Source organism: Simochromis diagramma, unplaced genomic scaffold (assembly GCF_900408965.1).
Source record: "Simochromis diagramma unplaced genomic scaffold, fSimDia1.1 OVJJ01000150.1, whole genome shotgun sequence".
In the NCBI taxonomy this organism is placed as follows: domain Eukaryota; kingdom Metazoa; phylum Chordata; class Actinopteri; order Cichliformes; family Cichlidae; genus Simochromis; species Simochromis diagramma.
In genome coordinates, this window is record NW_024387083.1 from 1,925,361 (window position 1) to 1,942,584 (window position 17,224).

The following is a 17,224-nucleotide window of genomic DNA, read 5'->3' on the forward strand; positions in this document are numbered from 1 at the left end:
TTCCTTACCTTTTTTCACAAGGGTTGTGGTTTTGGATGTTTGAGATGGAGGTTTGCCACCAGAGGGGGTAGTGGAGGTTGGTTTGGGGGTAGCCGGCTTGGCGGCGGCAGAGGGAGTTTTAGGAGTGGCAGGTTTGGTTGTAGCAGGGGAGCTCTTGGCGTTGCTGCTAGTAGGTGGCCGAGATGAGCCCGTGGCAGGACGAGGGGATGAAGTTGTGCCGGTTGTAGGCCTGAAGAGACATAACAGAGAAGAAGGGTTAGCAAATACTAAGCTGCACTACACAATATGTCCAAATCACGAATGAGACCGACAGTGAAATGAATTTAACAGACAGTGAATCCTCTGGTTACAGAACTCAGGGAATGGAGATTAACTGAAAGTGACTCAAGCATTTGAGTTTTTAAAGTCACCCACATCTTGGGGCAAACATCAAGTCTCACCCTGACTGTGTGCTGATCAACCCTGTGCTCCGAGTGCTTCAGAACGGCTCTGACAGCGAGCAAGAGCTTGACATGTCAGCAGCAGACACTTCTACTGCTAAAGGGTACCTTAAGAAAGAGCACACACAAGCAACAATGCTTGCATAGCTCACAACACTAACATTAAACATACATAATATTAATAATGAAAGCAATATATAATGGCTGATTTGCAATCTTTCTAGACAACAAAGGCTAGCCATCTATTTTAAAAATGAAGTGCAGAGTAATGCAAACATCTTCTGTAATAATAAATTAAAGCATGTGCAAATAGCCAACGCACTGACCTGATTAGCTGTTGCAGCAACGCTAAATTCAATGAGTCAACGGGTTCACATAAGGTAGACACCTATTGAGACTTACCTCTTAAGGACAGGAGGGTAGACATGAATGATTCAGAGCTGCCTGAGTACTGATTTAAAAGCCTTTACATTAGTTCCCTGTCAGTTTTTGTAAGGATTTTCAAAAGGCACACTAGTAATGCACCATCAGGGCAGCCCCTGAGGTGCTTTGGCACAAATTCATTTCATTTGTTTTTATTTTTATTTATAGATGCAGGACAAAAACTTTGGAGCAGTCAGAAAACACGTGACACCAACCTAAAAGTGCCAATTAACCCTCTCCAGGCAGACGTTGCAGATTTGCAACAGTTAAGAACTAACAACCTGATTACCCCACATACATATTTTATGAGTTTCTTTTACTCAGAAGTACCACTGGACTAGTATGAAAGAAAACTTTGACTCCAAGTCCATGACAAACTCCTCCAGGGACAATCAAGTTGTTGAAGGTGAGTCAGAGCGGCCCCAGAGAGGCACACTGACCCCAGTTGATCCCTCCTTGCCCACTTCCCTCCTCACATGGGGGTGATTCTTTGGGGCAGCGTGCGTCAGCTCTGCCTGCTCTGGCTCTCCTGGCCTAGATGCTGGCTCCTATGTCACGTCTGAGCGAAGTAACCTACATCTAGTAGTCCTGACAGGGCTGTGGTGTGCAGTCTCTCGGGCCCACGCTACACTAACTGCCTGTTTCTAAATAAAGAATTGAGTTAATACTGGCAGAAAGAGAACAGGCAGCGGGAGGGAGGTGGAGGGAGAGTGAAGATGGCTGGGACCATGTTAATCTTTAATACTGAAAGGAGAACAAATATAACTCTTCCAAATCCAGCAGCACCAGCACCACCCCTCCCCTCAGCTGGAAGCACGGGCTATGTTAAAGGCACGCTCACTTCGTAAAGGCGAGGAAGTAGCGTGTGCTATTCACAGCCTGGCAAATGTACGGGAATACAGTGTGGCAACATGAAATGAGAGTGAAAACCTGATAAGGGTGTGGTGAACTCAGCGGTTTAAAGAAGCTTTTGCAGTTGATTCACATCATGCAAGCTCTGGGGCAGTGAAGGTGTGTTACTAATAGTGAGGCTGCTGGATCATGTCAGGATCGTGCTGATCATTCTGAGCTGTGATTCACTGTTTTAGCATGTCTGACGCCGACTGTTTTCTGCTAAATCTGGGAGTTGATGTTGCTCACGTTCTAGTGCGTTTGCTGTGAATTTTGCTATGGAGGCAGCGTAAAAGCCACATCTCAACTGTAAAATCCCAGTTTAGTGAGTAAGATACTAAGATTTTAAGCTCTCAAATTTAGAATCTGTTCTTCAGGACAAAAAAAAGATGATGTCTGAATTAGAGAGTGAAAGATGGGAATTACAGGGAAAAGAGAATGGGGAGAATTAAGAGATAGAGACTGGCATTAGAGATGAAGTATGCTAATGGGATATTCAGAGAGAGCATTCACAGTAATCTGCCTGATAAAAGGAATGTGGATAATCCAAAAAGGCAGGAGGACTTTAAAGAGCGCTGGAAATTAACCAGGTCACTGAAAAAGAAGGAGGCGCGACGGAGATGGAGACAGACACAGTGAAGGAGATTTCTGTTGAGTTGTAATGCGTATCTACTGGCTCTCAGTCCAATTTACTTGGATCAGTATTTCTTTACTTGTGTTTATGTTCTTTTGTTCTTGCACTGGTTTTGATTATTTATTATCATGATTTCCTTCCTCATTGTTAAACACGGCCGTCTCCACATCCAACAGTATTGTAAGACTCCATCTCACAGTAGAATTAGATCTTGTGTGTTCCAAGATTAGTTCACCACAACTTGGCTTGTGGTGACGAAGCCTAAACACGGTGATGTTGCTTCTGTAATTAAGCTCTCTTGTCAGCCAAATGACTGAGAAGACTGCAGGACTCATTGTAGTCTTTAAATGATGCGCCTACATTTAACTCAAAGGGCAGCTTGTGCTAAGGGAAAGAAGCTTTGTTTATTGTTCTCATCCCACCACAGGCCTCGCTCAGAGAAACACTATAAATTGGGGCTAAAGCAAATTGTTCAACGCGACACCGAGAAATGGACCGAAGCTGAAAAATCAGATGACTCTCATTGCTACAGGCGCGCTGTAAAAAATACTTAAAGACGCCCGAGGATCACTGACGACACTTCAGCTGAGAAAGGATTGCTGTGTGCAAAAACATGGCTGCCTGCTGGTGGTGCTTTGTTGCGATCCAACGGGATTCGGGGCTATGATTTAAATAATGAGATCGACAAAAGGGGGAGGCAAATGAGTAATCAGGAGCAAAGCAGCCGTGCAGGCAGACATCTTCCCTGCAGCACAGACGGCCATCTACGGTGGAGACGAGCTTCCTTCTCCAAAGACAAGCAGATAAATTAAAGTATGATGCTGTGATAATTAAAGAGGCAAGATAACCCCTCCATTAAATGAACCTGATCAGAGCTCTGCTCCTTAGAGCGCTTGTTCCTTTAATAAGGTGTTTTTATTTAAGACAAAGGTTGCAGTAGGGTAGCCCTAAGCAATGCAGGTGTTACACTGCTCTGCAGCAGGAAATGAGCACCTTGAGGCTCCATGATTCATAACCTGGATGAAATTTCATCTAAACCTTATCTAAATGTGAATCGAAGAGAATGATCACTGCAGGCAGGGTACTACACTTCAGTTTATGTGAGGGATGTGTGCGACTTCTCGGCATACTTAGTTGGTTAAATGAAAGCACAGGATCAGATACATGTCAGATCTAACATGTTATCCAGTCACTCGCCACTACTCACCGCTGCAGCTCTCACACACTCTGAGGGGAAGTTACAAACGAGTAAGGTGGAAGCTAACACAGACGACAGCTTGATGGTTCTGCAGTACTTTGATCCACGGATCAGCTGTTGTACTTCACGCAGGCTGCGTCAGAGCAAAGTGCCGTATAAGCACTTGACAAAAGTATTCTGCGCTCACGTGTGGATGTGACTGCCGGTGCTAGCTGTAAATGATTTATGCACGCTTCAAAGTGCCACACATCTTGTCTTGTGTTGACAGTGTTTAACACGTCTGTTAGATTTTGCTCAATTCTGGTGGATTTCTATTTTCTTACTAGACTAGTTTCCTCTTGTTTAACTCTTTATCACAGAAGTATCATACAGGACATCTGGCCTCATTTTATAACTCAGGCTGAAAAAAAATGCTACTTTGATACCCCAACAATCCTGTAAAGCTCAACTTCTCCCCAAACAGTTTTTTTCTACCTTAAACAGTAACAGCATTAAGGTCATTTATAGAGTGCTCGTAAAATGGGCCAACTGCCAGAACCATGATAAATACAGGCTGGGTTAAATGGAAACATCTCCAGTGGTTGACCTGTTTAACCAGGATGCAGGGTGGATAAAAACATATCACCTCTCTAGTCTTTGAAATGTTTGACTAAAAACTGCAGTGTTTGAAGAACTGCCACATGTCTTTATCATGAGTGGAACACCCACAAACAAGTCTGCCTCACATTCAATCATACTCTGTCCCTCCCTCCGATTACTAAATCCATTTAGTAATTGGCTCTGCGGCTGCTCCCTAATAACATCATGGCAGCGGGACTCTGCTTCGTGGAGTGGTTGGCCACACCCGTGGCACGAGGGAAGATTTACAGCCTGCGCTGTGCGTTGTTTGTCTTCATATCGGACTGCTGAACACTGTGTGGGACGAGCTGCTGCTTACCACATAAACCGGTGTTGGACCGTTACATCAGCAGTAATTTGTTAGATGACGAGGAGGGCTGCATTCATTCCCCTCCAATAAAAATTTATCATCCCCGAGGGACCATCGGCGAGGAAAACACCATGACTAATGTGGGAACATGGGCAGCTGAGTGGGCAGCATAAAGGTGATGAAAAAAAAGACCCTGATAGCTCAAAGGCTACCACATCTACTTCTCTGAGTGCATTTATATAGCACTGAATGCCCTTGATCTGTCCTCTGATTTCCAACAGGGCAATTTCTTTCCTTTTGCTTCAAGCAGAGTTAACCTCTGCTCCTTCCTCCTTCCTCCACCTCTGTGCCTCTTTCTCAAACACTCATTTGCTGCATGTAGAGCCCTAACACGACATGCATCTCTGGCAGCAGTGACGGGAGCTCATCAGTGACGTATGCGATCGCGAAGCATCCATACTCCACCGCCACCATTTTTGTCTTCACTACGCCGCAGCTAGAGACGGCAGAGCAAGCGGGAGAACCCGGCTCGGCGTCACTGTGACCGTGTACTACGTGTCCAGCGAGCGCACGCGTACGCCTCCCTTCCCCCCACCTTTAAGTCCACATCATACACAGCAATATATCGGCAAATGAACACATGCTCTGCATTCTAATGACATGCTGTTTCTCCAGTGCAATCATCCGTGCACACACAAAAGCACCTATAAGGGGAATGCACAGTGTGCTGCAGTCTCCTATTGGGCGGTTTTCATGCTAGACACCAACACTCAAGTCTCAATGCAAAACAAGAGAGAGGCAAGAAATTGGTAAATATTCATGCACACAACCTGGGACATAAGCTACTAGCACACACACTGCTGCATGTGTAGGTAATATAATGTTCAAAGATCCAACAGTGATTTCCACTTCCTGTGTTTTGACACAAATATTTTCCCTCACATGCTACATGCTGTATGCAATCAGCATCAAACAGCAGGTGCACATATAACACGTACACACAATTTAATGAGTGTCCAGACACAAGACCTTTATGAAAAACAGAGACATGCACATACTATAAAGTGAGCAGGTAGCTATACTCATGCACATTGCAAACATGCTTAGCTTAAGTTTAAGCTTGATGCTGGTGATGTACTGCTGACACAACAGGCTTCATCTTCATTGACAAAGCCATCTTTCTGGTAACTTTAAGAGTGCGATTACGAGGTTAAAGAGAACGGAAAGGATGAGTTACATTAAACACAGCAGGGACTCTTTCTTGTAACTCAATTTTGCAAAAAAAAACAACAACCCCCAAACCCTCCAGCTCAATAGAGAAAGAAAACATTTATAAGTGGCCTCAAATTACATAGATTGATGTCACTCTGTGAACCAGCATTTGCTGTTTGTCTGATAAGTGAAATCTGCTTTGGATGGAATTAAATCAACTGAGTAACACTGCATAAATTGAGAGCCCCAATGTGTTTGAGTGTGTGTGCGGCAGCAACAGGAGGAGGAGAGTGCGTCTGATGTGGCAGTTAATGTGTCTGTTGAGCTCTCCCCCACTCTGCCGATGGTAGGCCTGAATTACGGAGTGAGTGAGGTAGGAAAAGGGCAAAATCTAATTAAAGCTGAAATTTATGGCCCTGTCAAAGCACATCACATTTACTAAAGCAGACATGCACATACACACACTTAACAAAGCATGCCCACAAGGGTACAAGGGGCTGTCAGAAGAGCCAATCGTGACTAATAGTTATACTTCTCTCATGGGGATTCATGGAGATTTACTGCAGGAGGAGGCTTCTCTGGACTACACATCCAATGCATGAGCACATGCACCAATAGCACTGAATATTGCATCTTATAGATGCCTATAATTACAACCTCAGCTCAGTCTTTTGAACAAAGTGTTCACGTTACCTACTCAGGCTATTAGCTAAAGATTTAGCTTGGCATGCTTACAAATAATAATAATAATAATAATAATAATAATGATAATAATAACAGAGAATGTGTTAAGAATTCAATGTAAAACATGGATATTGACATGGATTGACATGAAGACTGAAGTCACGCTGGATAATAAATGGATTTCACCCTGCCAGCTCTGCGGTACAAAGCCTTTGTAATGACTGATGGAGGCGAAGTGGGAACAGAGCAGCCTTTAAATGTCTGAAATGGCAAATCTGGCCTCAAACCGTGACATGGTTGATGTGTGTGGAGGTGGGGCGGTTAGCTAATAATGCTGTGCTGGATTAATGTAACAATATCCACCCTCTATAATGCTAATTGTGTGACACAGACTGAACAGCGGATGTCTGCACGAGCACTATGGTTGACAGGAAAGAGTGAAACGGGTGAGTTTATTTCCACTTCCAATCTCTAGCAGTGAGTCATTGGTAACCTTACTTTTACAAAGCAACGAATTAGCACTTAGCTGACCTGAGTGTACCTGAGATATCAGCTTAACAGATGCATTTTTAAAATTTCTTTCAACTGGAACAGGAGGCTAATAACAACGATTAGCTAACCTGTTACTAAATTCAAGCAAAATTCAATTTTAGAAAAGCAAAAAAAAAAAAAGATTTTAGCCATTAAATGAAATTTTAAAAAGTAAAGAAGAGGCGGGATACGTGCAACTGTGTTGCGAGTCTTGATAATAAATCGTTCGCCCATAGTTTGGGCACTTTACAGTGTCCCAGCTAGCAACACACAATCCCACAAAGACAATAATCTGAGAAGGATCCGGCAGTGTAAGCGAGTAAATAAAAATCATCCAGCATCTAATAATCATTAGTCAGTGCCCAATAATTAATAAATGTTAAATTCATAGTTAATTCACTTTAACTATTACCAATCAATAAATTCTATATAATGTTATGTTTGGTGCCCAATAAAAGGAGGGAACGACAAGATTCGGATTACTTTGGGACATATAACATTGTCTGTGCTGTGTATTGATATACTCTGTGTTTGTTGTTGGTTTGTGATAAAGGTTTCATTATTCATCAGTGAGCCTGACCTCACACCCAGGCCACGAAACACTAGCTGGTTAGTCAAAGCTGCTGGCGTGTTAGAGATACCCACAAGGCGTTAGTCCTGTGATCAGTGTGTCAATTTACTGTTTATTATTCATGGCATATATAGAGTGTTACAGATTTCTAAAGCTAATGTAAAATTATTATTACATGTTTTAAAGTGTTATGTGATGCACAACTAAAACACCTGCGAGTGAGTTTCATCTGCATAGATAAATTGCTGATTAAACACTGGTAATGAACTAACTACTGAATACAGCCCTAACCCTGATAGTGCTCATGTGTGTTTAATGGTTTTATATTTCCAAGGAGTGGAGACTGATGCACAATGGTGGGACGTGACGGAGCCAGTCAGTATAACAGAAATGAAATCATCAGAGCAGTTCATAAACACTGCACATGAGTACTGTGCACCGCAATATAGATTATCAAAGTGCCCTTGTGTAACTCGTTTTAATAAGATGTTTGTACATCAACCATTGCATAAAGCTGTAATCTGAGTGTAATCTCCTCAATCCAACTGTTACCTGTGGCACAGGGAGAGTGAGAGAATGGACGGGGGGGGGGGTGGGGAGGATCTAAAACACTTTGCGGGTCAGGTGGGAGAAAGTGGTTGGCAAACCAGTGTGTGCTGGGAAGGAAAATGTTAGTATAGTGAATAGTATTAATACAATATATAACATACTGTCAGTGATTTAATAGGGAAGAGAACAGGGGAGGTAGCTACAAACAAAATCGAGCTTTCCTCGGTCATATAAGGACCATCTTCGGGAGCGGGTATAGCTCACCGTAAGGCTATTATGGCTCTGCACTTTCTCCCAGCTTTCTTGTTTTCCCTCTGCTGTCCAATATAAAGAAAAGGCTTTAAAAAGGCTGTCTTCCATTCTGTTACAGCAGCAGATGTGTGTCTGAAAAGCATTTTTAATGTCAGCAATTATGATATTTGACTGTTTATAATTCCTTAATTTGGTATTGAAGAAACGTAATAAAGAGGTTTATCTGGATCATTCAGGTAAGGAAATCCAATGAAGTTGATTCTGTTCATCTGGATGTTGAGTGAACAGACCCTTCTGCTGTTGAGGAAGTAGCTTAGCTGGTCTTTCTTGTTATTAACCTTTCTAAATATACTGTTACCGCCGTCATGTTAGCACAAAGTTGCAAAAAGTAGTGGGCTAGCTTAGCCTAGCCTAAAGAATATGAGAAAGAAACATCTAACCCCGACCTGATCTAATGCTTTCTAAGCCCACTAAGCACTTTGTGTCTAGTTTGAACTCTTTTAAGATGCTATTTTTGGACACTTGCTTTTTGGGTGGATTAAAAACATGTTATAACAAGATACTGTAATTAGTGAGCTTCAGAGGAGTTAGTGGCCAAGAATGGTTATTACCTCTAAACTGAGCTAGGCTAGCTATTTCCTTCCTTTTAATTTGATATCTTTCCAATTTACTATTTTCTAAAATCTCCAACTTTTAGCATCTTCCTGGGAATGCTTACATGGTCGATCTCTCAGAGGCTATTTGTTTACTCCAAATAGTGCAATCTCTTTGAGATGGTGTTTCGAACTCAACAATGGGTCTACACACAGACATACCAACAAGATGACATAACACGACAGGGAAAAAAAAGGAGGCTTTGCATGAACAAAACAAACAAAGTCAAAGACGAGGCAGAAGGATCAGCTATTCAAAGAGCAGCTTGAGTCCCAAAGGCTCCTCTGCCTGATCATGATCATCGCGGCGTCAGACAAAGGCCTCCTTCAGCCTCCTCGCTTGGTCTGTTGCCAAGTCACCTCAGGATTCGGCACCATGCATACAGCGTGACTCAGGTGAGGAACACATGTTGATCTGATTTCCACATAAACATAGTGTCACAGCACACACTGCCACACAGAAAGAGCAAAAAAAACAAACAAAAAAAAAAACAAAAAAAACAACACCCCCAGAAAAATATCTTGTTCTTCGTTTCATCTTCCCAACGCTCATCCTCCTCTCTCTAAATCCCTCCCCAAACTTGTTTTATTAATAATGCTGTATAATGATGAAAGCCTGCAAGGCATTACTCTAAGGCTTGTTCTGACATTGCCTCGTTGCTGGCCTACTTATGCCCGGCCCCTGTGAGCCTGTATGTGGGGGACCATTGTCCCCGATTCCCCCAGGGTGCTCTTTCTTAAACAGCGCCCTCTTTGAACCTGTAGCCAAGTGAAAGCCTTTTGAACTAACTGCTTCTCACTTGGCACTGAAGAGATTTGTAGTGCTTAGCTCAGTCCCTGCAACTCTTATCAGTTTGGTCATATAGTTGCATTTGCAGCTGTTCTAAAGCAAATTTTGAAATTTGGTAGCAGTTTTCAAAAGGAAGAAAAGAACACTGAACATTTTTGCCTGGAGGAGTCTGCGTCTGCGTTATAGATAGCAGCCTGTGCTATCTACAAACGCACAGAAAGTATCTTTGTGTGTGCTTGTATGTGTAAACAGATTCACACACTTGAGCACGGCTGAGGCTTCAATCCAACGCAAATGTCACACCTACCTGGTTGTCTTGGAAACGGGGGGCTTATCGGGTTTGGGTGAGGCAACAGAGCCGGGCTTGGTGGAGGCAGGCTTGGGAGCTGGAGACAGGACAGGAGAGCAGAGGAGGGGAAAAAAGCAAAAAAAAGAAAAAGAAAAAGACAGCAGTGTAAAACAATAAGAACATTATTATATGCTGTAGTAAAGAAGTTTATAATAATAATAATTTTCCTCAGATATAGGTCAGGCAGACAGCTTTTATCCAGTGTGTCACAAGGATCTAGGGCAAAAACATTTATAGTTTAGCAGGAGTCACTGTAGCATGTCTAATATGTGAGCTGAATTCATCTGATGAGCAGCTATATGCATATCATCACATTACAATGAGCACTCCTCATTAGAGCTTTGAAAACATTTGCTAGAATGCTAGAATTATATTTGTCTTTTCACGCTGATCTTGATGACATTTTCACCAACCTGGGGGCTTTTTAGTTGCTGCTGCTGCAGCGGTATTGGATTTGACACCATTAGCATTTGTGGATGGGGTCTTTTTGGCTGCTGTCGTTCCGGTGGTTGACTTTGCGCCGTTGGTGGCAGGAGCGGCCCCCGTGGCTTTCTTCTCAGACACTTTAGCCAATGTTTTGGAGGCTGGGGCGCCGGCAGTTCCTGTTGGTTTTTTCGACGAAGCTGAGGTCAGGGTGCTCTTTTTGTCCGCTGCAGGCGTGGTCTTCTTAGCAACACCGTTGGTCTGAGGTTTGGACACACCATTTGCGACGCGGCTCTGCGATGTGTTGGGCCGTGAGCCGGTTGCAGCCTTGCTTTGAGTGGTGTTGCCGGGTTTCATCTTGGTCGCGGTCTTGTTGGTACTCTTGGCTTTGGGGTCTCCCGAGGTCTTGTTGTTGGTCTTGGCAGCTGGGGTTTCCTTGGCCTGGTCTCCCTGTGGTTTTTCCTGATCTCCTTCACCCCCCAGCTGCTGTGGCATCACCTCTGCCACCCCGCTGGCTGCCTGATTGGGCTCCTGGTCCCCGGGTGGTGCGCCATCATTCACGGGATTGGATTCCAATGTTTCCATTGGCTCCAGCGCTGCCGTGGCAACTCCATCCGGCTTCATCTCCCCTCGAATGGCCGTGGTCTGACACTGCAAGGCAGGGCTGACTGGGGTAAGTTGCGCGGGACGGCCACAGGTCAAGATGCGTTCTGCAGATGTTAAGGGTTAGTCTGGAAGGAGAGAATACACAGAGAAGCTCAGTTAGTCAGCAGCAAGACCAGACATGAACAGCTCTCGCTGCTATCAATAGATGGAGGCCCAGGAATGTTGGTACCCTCAGGAATCAGATAAAGGATAAGCTTATATCTTCTAAGAGCTTCAGCACCACACATTCAGAAATACTTTTACATAAGTATCAGAGAGGTGGAATAAAACTGTAAATGTGCAGAAATAGAACAGTATGTCTCATTAAAGTATATAAAGGGGGACTAAACTTCTACAGAATATGAAAAACAGACAAAATTAGTACCAACTAATAGCAAAATGTGCATGAAGTCTCAGGAGTTATAGAGGGAAGGACAGAACAACATGTTTACTGCAGAAACAACACATTCTACTAATAGCCTTCATTCATTTCAAAGGCAGCTGCACTGCAGTTGCAAACGGTCCCCTCTGTGGCACGAAAAAGCTCAGTGACACACTTGGCCAGTGTTGCTGTGATGGTTTTTTCTTACTGCAAAAGACATCAAAGTCACTAGTGTGGAAGACTAGTTTTCTAGGATAGTACATTTAAGGGAGTGCAAAAAAAAAAAAATGTTTATCATGCAGATTTGCATGCACACACACAAATGTACAAGCCACCTGTAATAAATGTTAAGACAGTCAACTTTTATAATGGAGGAGAAAAGTCAACAGAGCCTGCTTCCCGCTACCGGGCTAAAATGGTTATAAAAAGAAAAGTAACACGAGGTGGGAGAAAGACTTGGATGTGTTTGCTAACTGGGTCAAGGCAAGTACAATAAACCCAATAAGCCCAAAGGCAGGCGGCAGTTTGACTGATGGTATGCAAACAGAGCAGTCAAAGACATAAATGAACATGAAGCATATGAGGCCTGAAAAAGGTCACAATCTACAATAAAATAGGTCCACATATCTAGTTTTTCCCCAGCTACTTTTGCAGGGATGGATCAGCAGAAAAGGACAGACCTTCACAAGTTTAAGAGCGGGGTGGGTTGGGAAAAGCAGGAAACTGGCCTGCTGAAGTTTACAAACAGAGCAAGGAGCCGGCTGCGAGGAAGGCTAAGCAGTGAGACAAACGCTTAGGCAATACAGAGGCCGGCCCAGAGGAAGAGGCTCGGCCTGTAGAGCATGGGAACAGAAAGAGAAGGTGGGAGAGAGAAAGGGAGAAAAGAGATGGGGAGAAAAGAAAAAAAAACGCAAGACAAAATGAGATCACTATTGGCTTATGTTTGCTGGTATGACGTTAGGACCCAGACATCAGTAGTCATCCCAGTTTCCACTGATCTAAACTTGTATGCGCACACTCACTCTCCTATTTCGAGACGAGAGGACAGACTTCATCTTTATGCCGATGGCTTCCTGGAAACAATTCCCTCACTCACTTCATCTTTCCTTCCCTCATCTTCGGTCATCCACTACACATCCCCTAAACTCAATCTCAAATGTCAAAAGGCCTTCTTTCTTTCTCTATTGATCCTTCCTTTCTCCCAACCATACCCCCCATCCACCCACTCCCCTTCAATTTCCTTCCTCCCCCCAACTGCTCCCTCTCTCCCTCCATCCCCTCTGTTCTCTGTTTGGTTTTGCACAGATGGCCGGAGCAGCTGAGCAAGGCCAGAGGGGGAAGGAGAAAAGGATCCGTGTATCCCAAACAACACATAAGAACAGATACACACAGCTAGTGCAACAGGCCACTGCTCAAAACAAGCAAACAGGCTGAGAAGGAGCTGACGGGTAGCTGCTGGGAGGGACTCATGGTCACAGGAAGGTTTTTAAATGCCACAAAATGTGGGTGGTTGGTCACAGATTTTACCAGAAGGGCAGGGTGGGTGATGAACAGGGAACGGAGCTCTGAAGCAAAAGATTTGGGTTTCATCATCCGCACTTGTCTTATTCAACATTTTAGGAAAAACCCTAATCTGCTTTTTTGCCTAAGATTAGATTTTAGGGATGATTCATAAAAGTGGATGTGGATGTGCAGTATTCAAATGCCAGGCTAAGAGTTTTTGGGTTTTTTTGCAAAGCTGATAGAGCAGACTGGCTGCAAGATCCAGTTAGATAGTCAGAGTTATGCTACAATGGCGGTTGGGGGGCCAAGCCATGAACAACATATTTGCAAACGTGTGCAATAAACTTGTGATCTTGTTGCCTCTGAAATGGTTGCTTTGAAGACGGGGACCAGGCCTGTAACCACTCATAGTTGGCTTCCATCTTCAAAGTGACTTTGGTACGTCAAGATGGCAATAAGACAACAAAAAGACAGAAAAGTCAGTCTGCTATCAGTTTACAATTGAACGGAGTCAAGTGGACACAATCTGTTTGCAATAATATGGTGATAACTGTGTTAAATCAGCAAAAATTGCAAATCCTTTCTCATCTGCATACACAATCTTTCTCATTTAAAACTTTTATTCAGACTCCAGCAAGAACTCTATAGATTTGAAACAGAAATCCCACCACAAATAGAGTCTGCATAAAAAATATATGTGCTTGGCAACCTTGCTTTATAGTCAGTGTACAACACAACAAGTTGGCAACCAGTTTACAGTTGTTCCGCTCATAGCCACAGACTGTGCCAAAACAGATTGCAATATGTTGTTAATATGTCTGTGTTAATAATTAAGTCAGGTGACCGGTGGAATTTCCTTACAACCAAAAGTGGTGTTAGGGGCGTCGAACTGTAAACTTCTGGGCACCTAACATCTATTTCTTTGAAGAAACAACCATCTGATGTTATTTATTCCAAACCCTGCTCCACAGGTGAAGAGTGTTCTATAGCAATATAACGTGTGGGGCTAAGAGTAGCAAGACAATACACTTTGCACTGAACACTTCCACATTTTGTTCAACAACAAAACAAAACCTCATTCAAGTTGTCCCACTTCTAACCTTGGGCAGTTCCTTTGTTAACAGAAAGCCATGTGATCAGCTTTGTATATCTAGAGTTTCATTACCCAAACGTCAAGGCTTCATTTCAGAGTTAAGTCCATGAGTAAGTACAGAGCTAAAGTAGTCACAGCTAGTTTAGATATGTCTGACAAAACAACCAGACATATCAAAGACAAGTGAATGTTTAAGTCTTCAGGTAATGACATCAGGTTCTTTATTAAATTGTTATATGAGAGCAGTTATTTTAGACCATTTTATTTTCAATTTAAGATTGTAGGTGACCTACAACATGACATACTACACGAAGAATCAGCAAGAAAACACTCCCTAGTAACAATTTTAATAACAAAGTAACAAAATATTTGTTTAAAAAAAGTAAAAGACAAAAGCCTGTGTATAAAAAAATCTGTTCAATTCAAATTGAGTTCTAGTCAGCCACCTCAAGGTATATTGGGAGGTAAAGATCCTAAATAATACAGAAAACATCCCAACAAACAGATGACCTGCTATGAGCAAGCACTTGGCAAAAGTGGGAAGGAAGAAACGTCCAACAGAACCAGACTCAGGAAGGGTTACGATGCTCGGCCACTTGGGTTACGGTGAAGGAGAAATGACCCCAAGAGTGCAAATCAGCAAAAAACATCCAATCATAAACTTAAAATGAGATCCAGACCGATACATCTTTAGGCGAATATCAGCCTCCTAAAAGATACTGATATTAGAATTTTTCACCTACAAAATTGGTGAAGATATTTTCTCCAAAATATAGTCAGGCTCTAATTAAAATTGTCACTCTTGGCCCACTAATGACAGATGAGAAATATATAAAACATAAAGGGACAGAAGAAACATATTGTAAAAACAATAAGCCACAATGCAGGATCTTGACACTCTAATCCCTTTAGCATTTTATTCAAACTCACCACACTGGTACTCCTTAATCTTTAATACAAATCTGGAATAGCTATTAACACTGTGACCTAACGTGACACCAAAGTGAACCAGGAAATAAAACTGTATCTAATCACTACTCCCTCCTCCTCTCTGTTTCTCAGACTCTGGTGTGCAGTTTATGTTTGACTGCCGCTCTTCCCACAGCAGACTACAGCATCTGGCCATGATCTTCAATTCACTGCTCCTCTCCAAATTGTGTGTGCGTGTTATAGAGGGAGATAAATCCTGAGTGCATGTTCACAGCCACAGGAACATTTCTCTTTCTCCTGCAAGTTTCCAGATAGCTGTGAGATTGTACTCACAGCTATCTGGCTCTTTGGCTCACACACCCTCCCTGCGTCATCAGGACCATCAGTCAATGGTAGGCATAAACAGGCTGGAAACCAATGCAAGAATGTATGTTTTTTCCCCCATTCGCTCTCAGAGAAACTGACGGAGTGAGGCATCCAGGCCACATTAATACACTATCGTGATTCCAGAAGCTAAATAAACAGAACTGAAGTTTAAGAGTTCATGTTTAGTTTGCTGCCAAAATGAAATTGCCTCCTGGACCTTTAATACTCCAGTATCCTGTTAGTGTTTTGCTTTTTATTTGACCTGTCTTTTCATCAGCCTTTTCTTGCCACGTTCCTCCCCCTTAAACTCCTTGGCTTCAGTTTTTTTCGGTTGTTTTTGGACTATTTTAAGAAATATGAACTCATTTATAAACTACAGTGTGCACTTTCCCATATTTAAGCCCTTGAGCTTAAACATTTCTGCTATACAGTCTTCCTCAATGTGTTCCAACAGCTTTACTATCCTAAATTTCAACCTTAATTAACGTGTCTTTCCCAACTGAAACATCTTCATTGCACTAATGCTATTACAGGTTTTCATTAAGCCTAATTAAATTAAAAGCAGTTATACTTTTCCTGTTGCTGTGGGGGCAACATTTTAAAGGCTAAGCGTGATAAATGAGCCTTTTCAGACCTTGTAAAATAATGTTACAAAACACTGGACAGCTGTTTTCTGCAAGCTGGGTATAATAGTTGATTTCCATTCGGTCTGGTCCTTTTTTATTTATCTACGGAGGATCTTATTAGGAACACCTCCTTTCCAACTTCATGCTTTACATTTCCTCCGATGACACACATTTGTACAGCTGTGAGGCATAATTCTGGCATTCTCCGAGCAGCCTTACTAAAGCAACTAGGAATTATTTTTTTTGTTTCACTGGCACTTTAACTATAGCAGCTGGAGATGGTTTTACATTCAGAGAGCTACAATGAGATTACAATAATCTCTCTTACATTATATAATGACGGACTTGCTTTTTCCCCTCCTGCAAACAGTGTAAGTCCTAAACCTATATCTTCTATGTTGAGTTTATCAGGTAGAGCATTCTCTAGGTAAAACTGCCCCTAACACTTGTGCTGCTGTGCCAAGAACCCACACCGTCTGTGAAATCTTACATAATACACAAGCAGGCATTTTTATCCCACATGGGACAGAATGTATTCAATGACCTGAGATGTAATGTCTTTAGATTTGAGACAGATGGCTTTGTCAGCTCCATTTCAAAAATGTTTCACATTAGGCACAGTGCACTGTGTGAAATGTTTACACCATAAAACAGTTAAATCTGAGGAGACTTTCTGGTCAAACTACCTCAGAAGAAGCAGCTGCACATTATCAGCTGCCCTGACCTTCCGTGGCCTGAGCAGCACACGAGTGCGGGCGAGGGATCTGCTGCAGAAGAACTACTTCCTTCACAAAGAGTGGGTTAGATCAGCTGCTGGCTGAGTCTAACTTTGTTTACATAAAAGGTTAATTTTTCTTATTTACCTAAATAAGGCATCAGTTACAATTGATAGTAATATATACCCAAGGGAGATTTTGTTAGGTACACCTGTTCAGCTGCTGAGTAATCCAATCACATTGCAGCAACCAGCCGGCAGTTCTTTGGGTAAAAATGCCTCGTTGATGTCAGAGGTCAGAGGAGAATGGACAGACTGCTTTGAACTGACAGGAAGGCAGCAATAACTTAAATAACCACTTGTTATAAACAAGGTGAGCAGAAGAGCATCTCTGAACACATCGAGCTTTGAAGCAGATGGGCTACAGCAGCAGAAG

The 17,224-nt window shown here is 42.7% G+C and overlaps 1 protein-coding gene across 2 annotated transcripts in view; it reads right to left on the reverse strand.

The window, feature by feature from the left end:
• The window catches only part of wu:fb95e10 (flocculation protein FLO11), a 34,166-nt gene that overhangs the window by 6,108 nt on the left and 10,834 nt on the right, over nucleotides 1–17,224 (reverse strand). For both annotated transcript variants that reach the window (XM_040045762.1, XM_040045763.1), the window contains exons 2-4: nucleotides 10,519–11,259; nucleotides 10,064–10,142; nucleotides 9–229 (exon numbers count right to left, since the gene is read on the reverse strand). In XM_040045762.1, coding sequence (XP_039901696.1) covers nucleotides 9–229; nucleotides 10,064–10,142; nucleotides 10,519–11,152 — 934 coding nt within the window. In that variant the 5' untranslated portion in view covers nucleotides 11,153–11,259. The remainder of the gene's footprint in view (nucleotides 1–8; nucleotides 230–10,063; nucleotides 10,143–10,518; nucleotides 11,260–17,224) is intronic.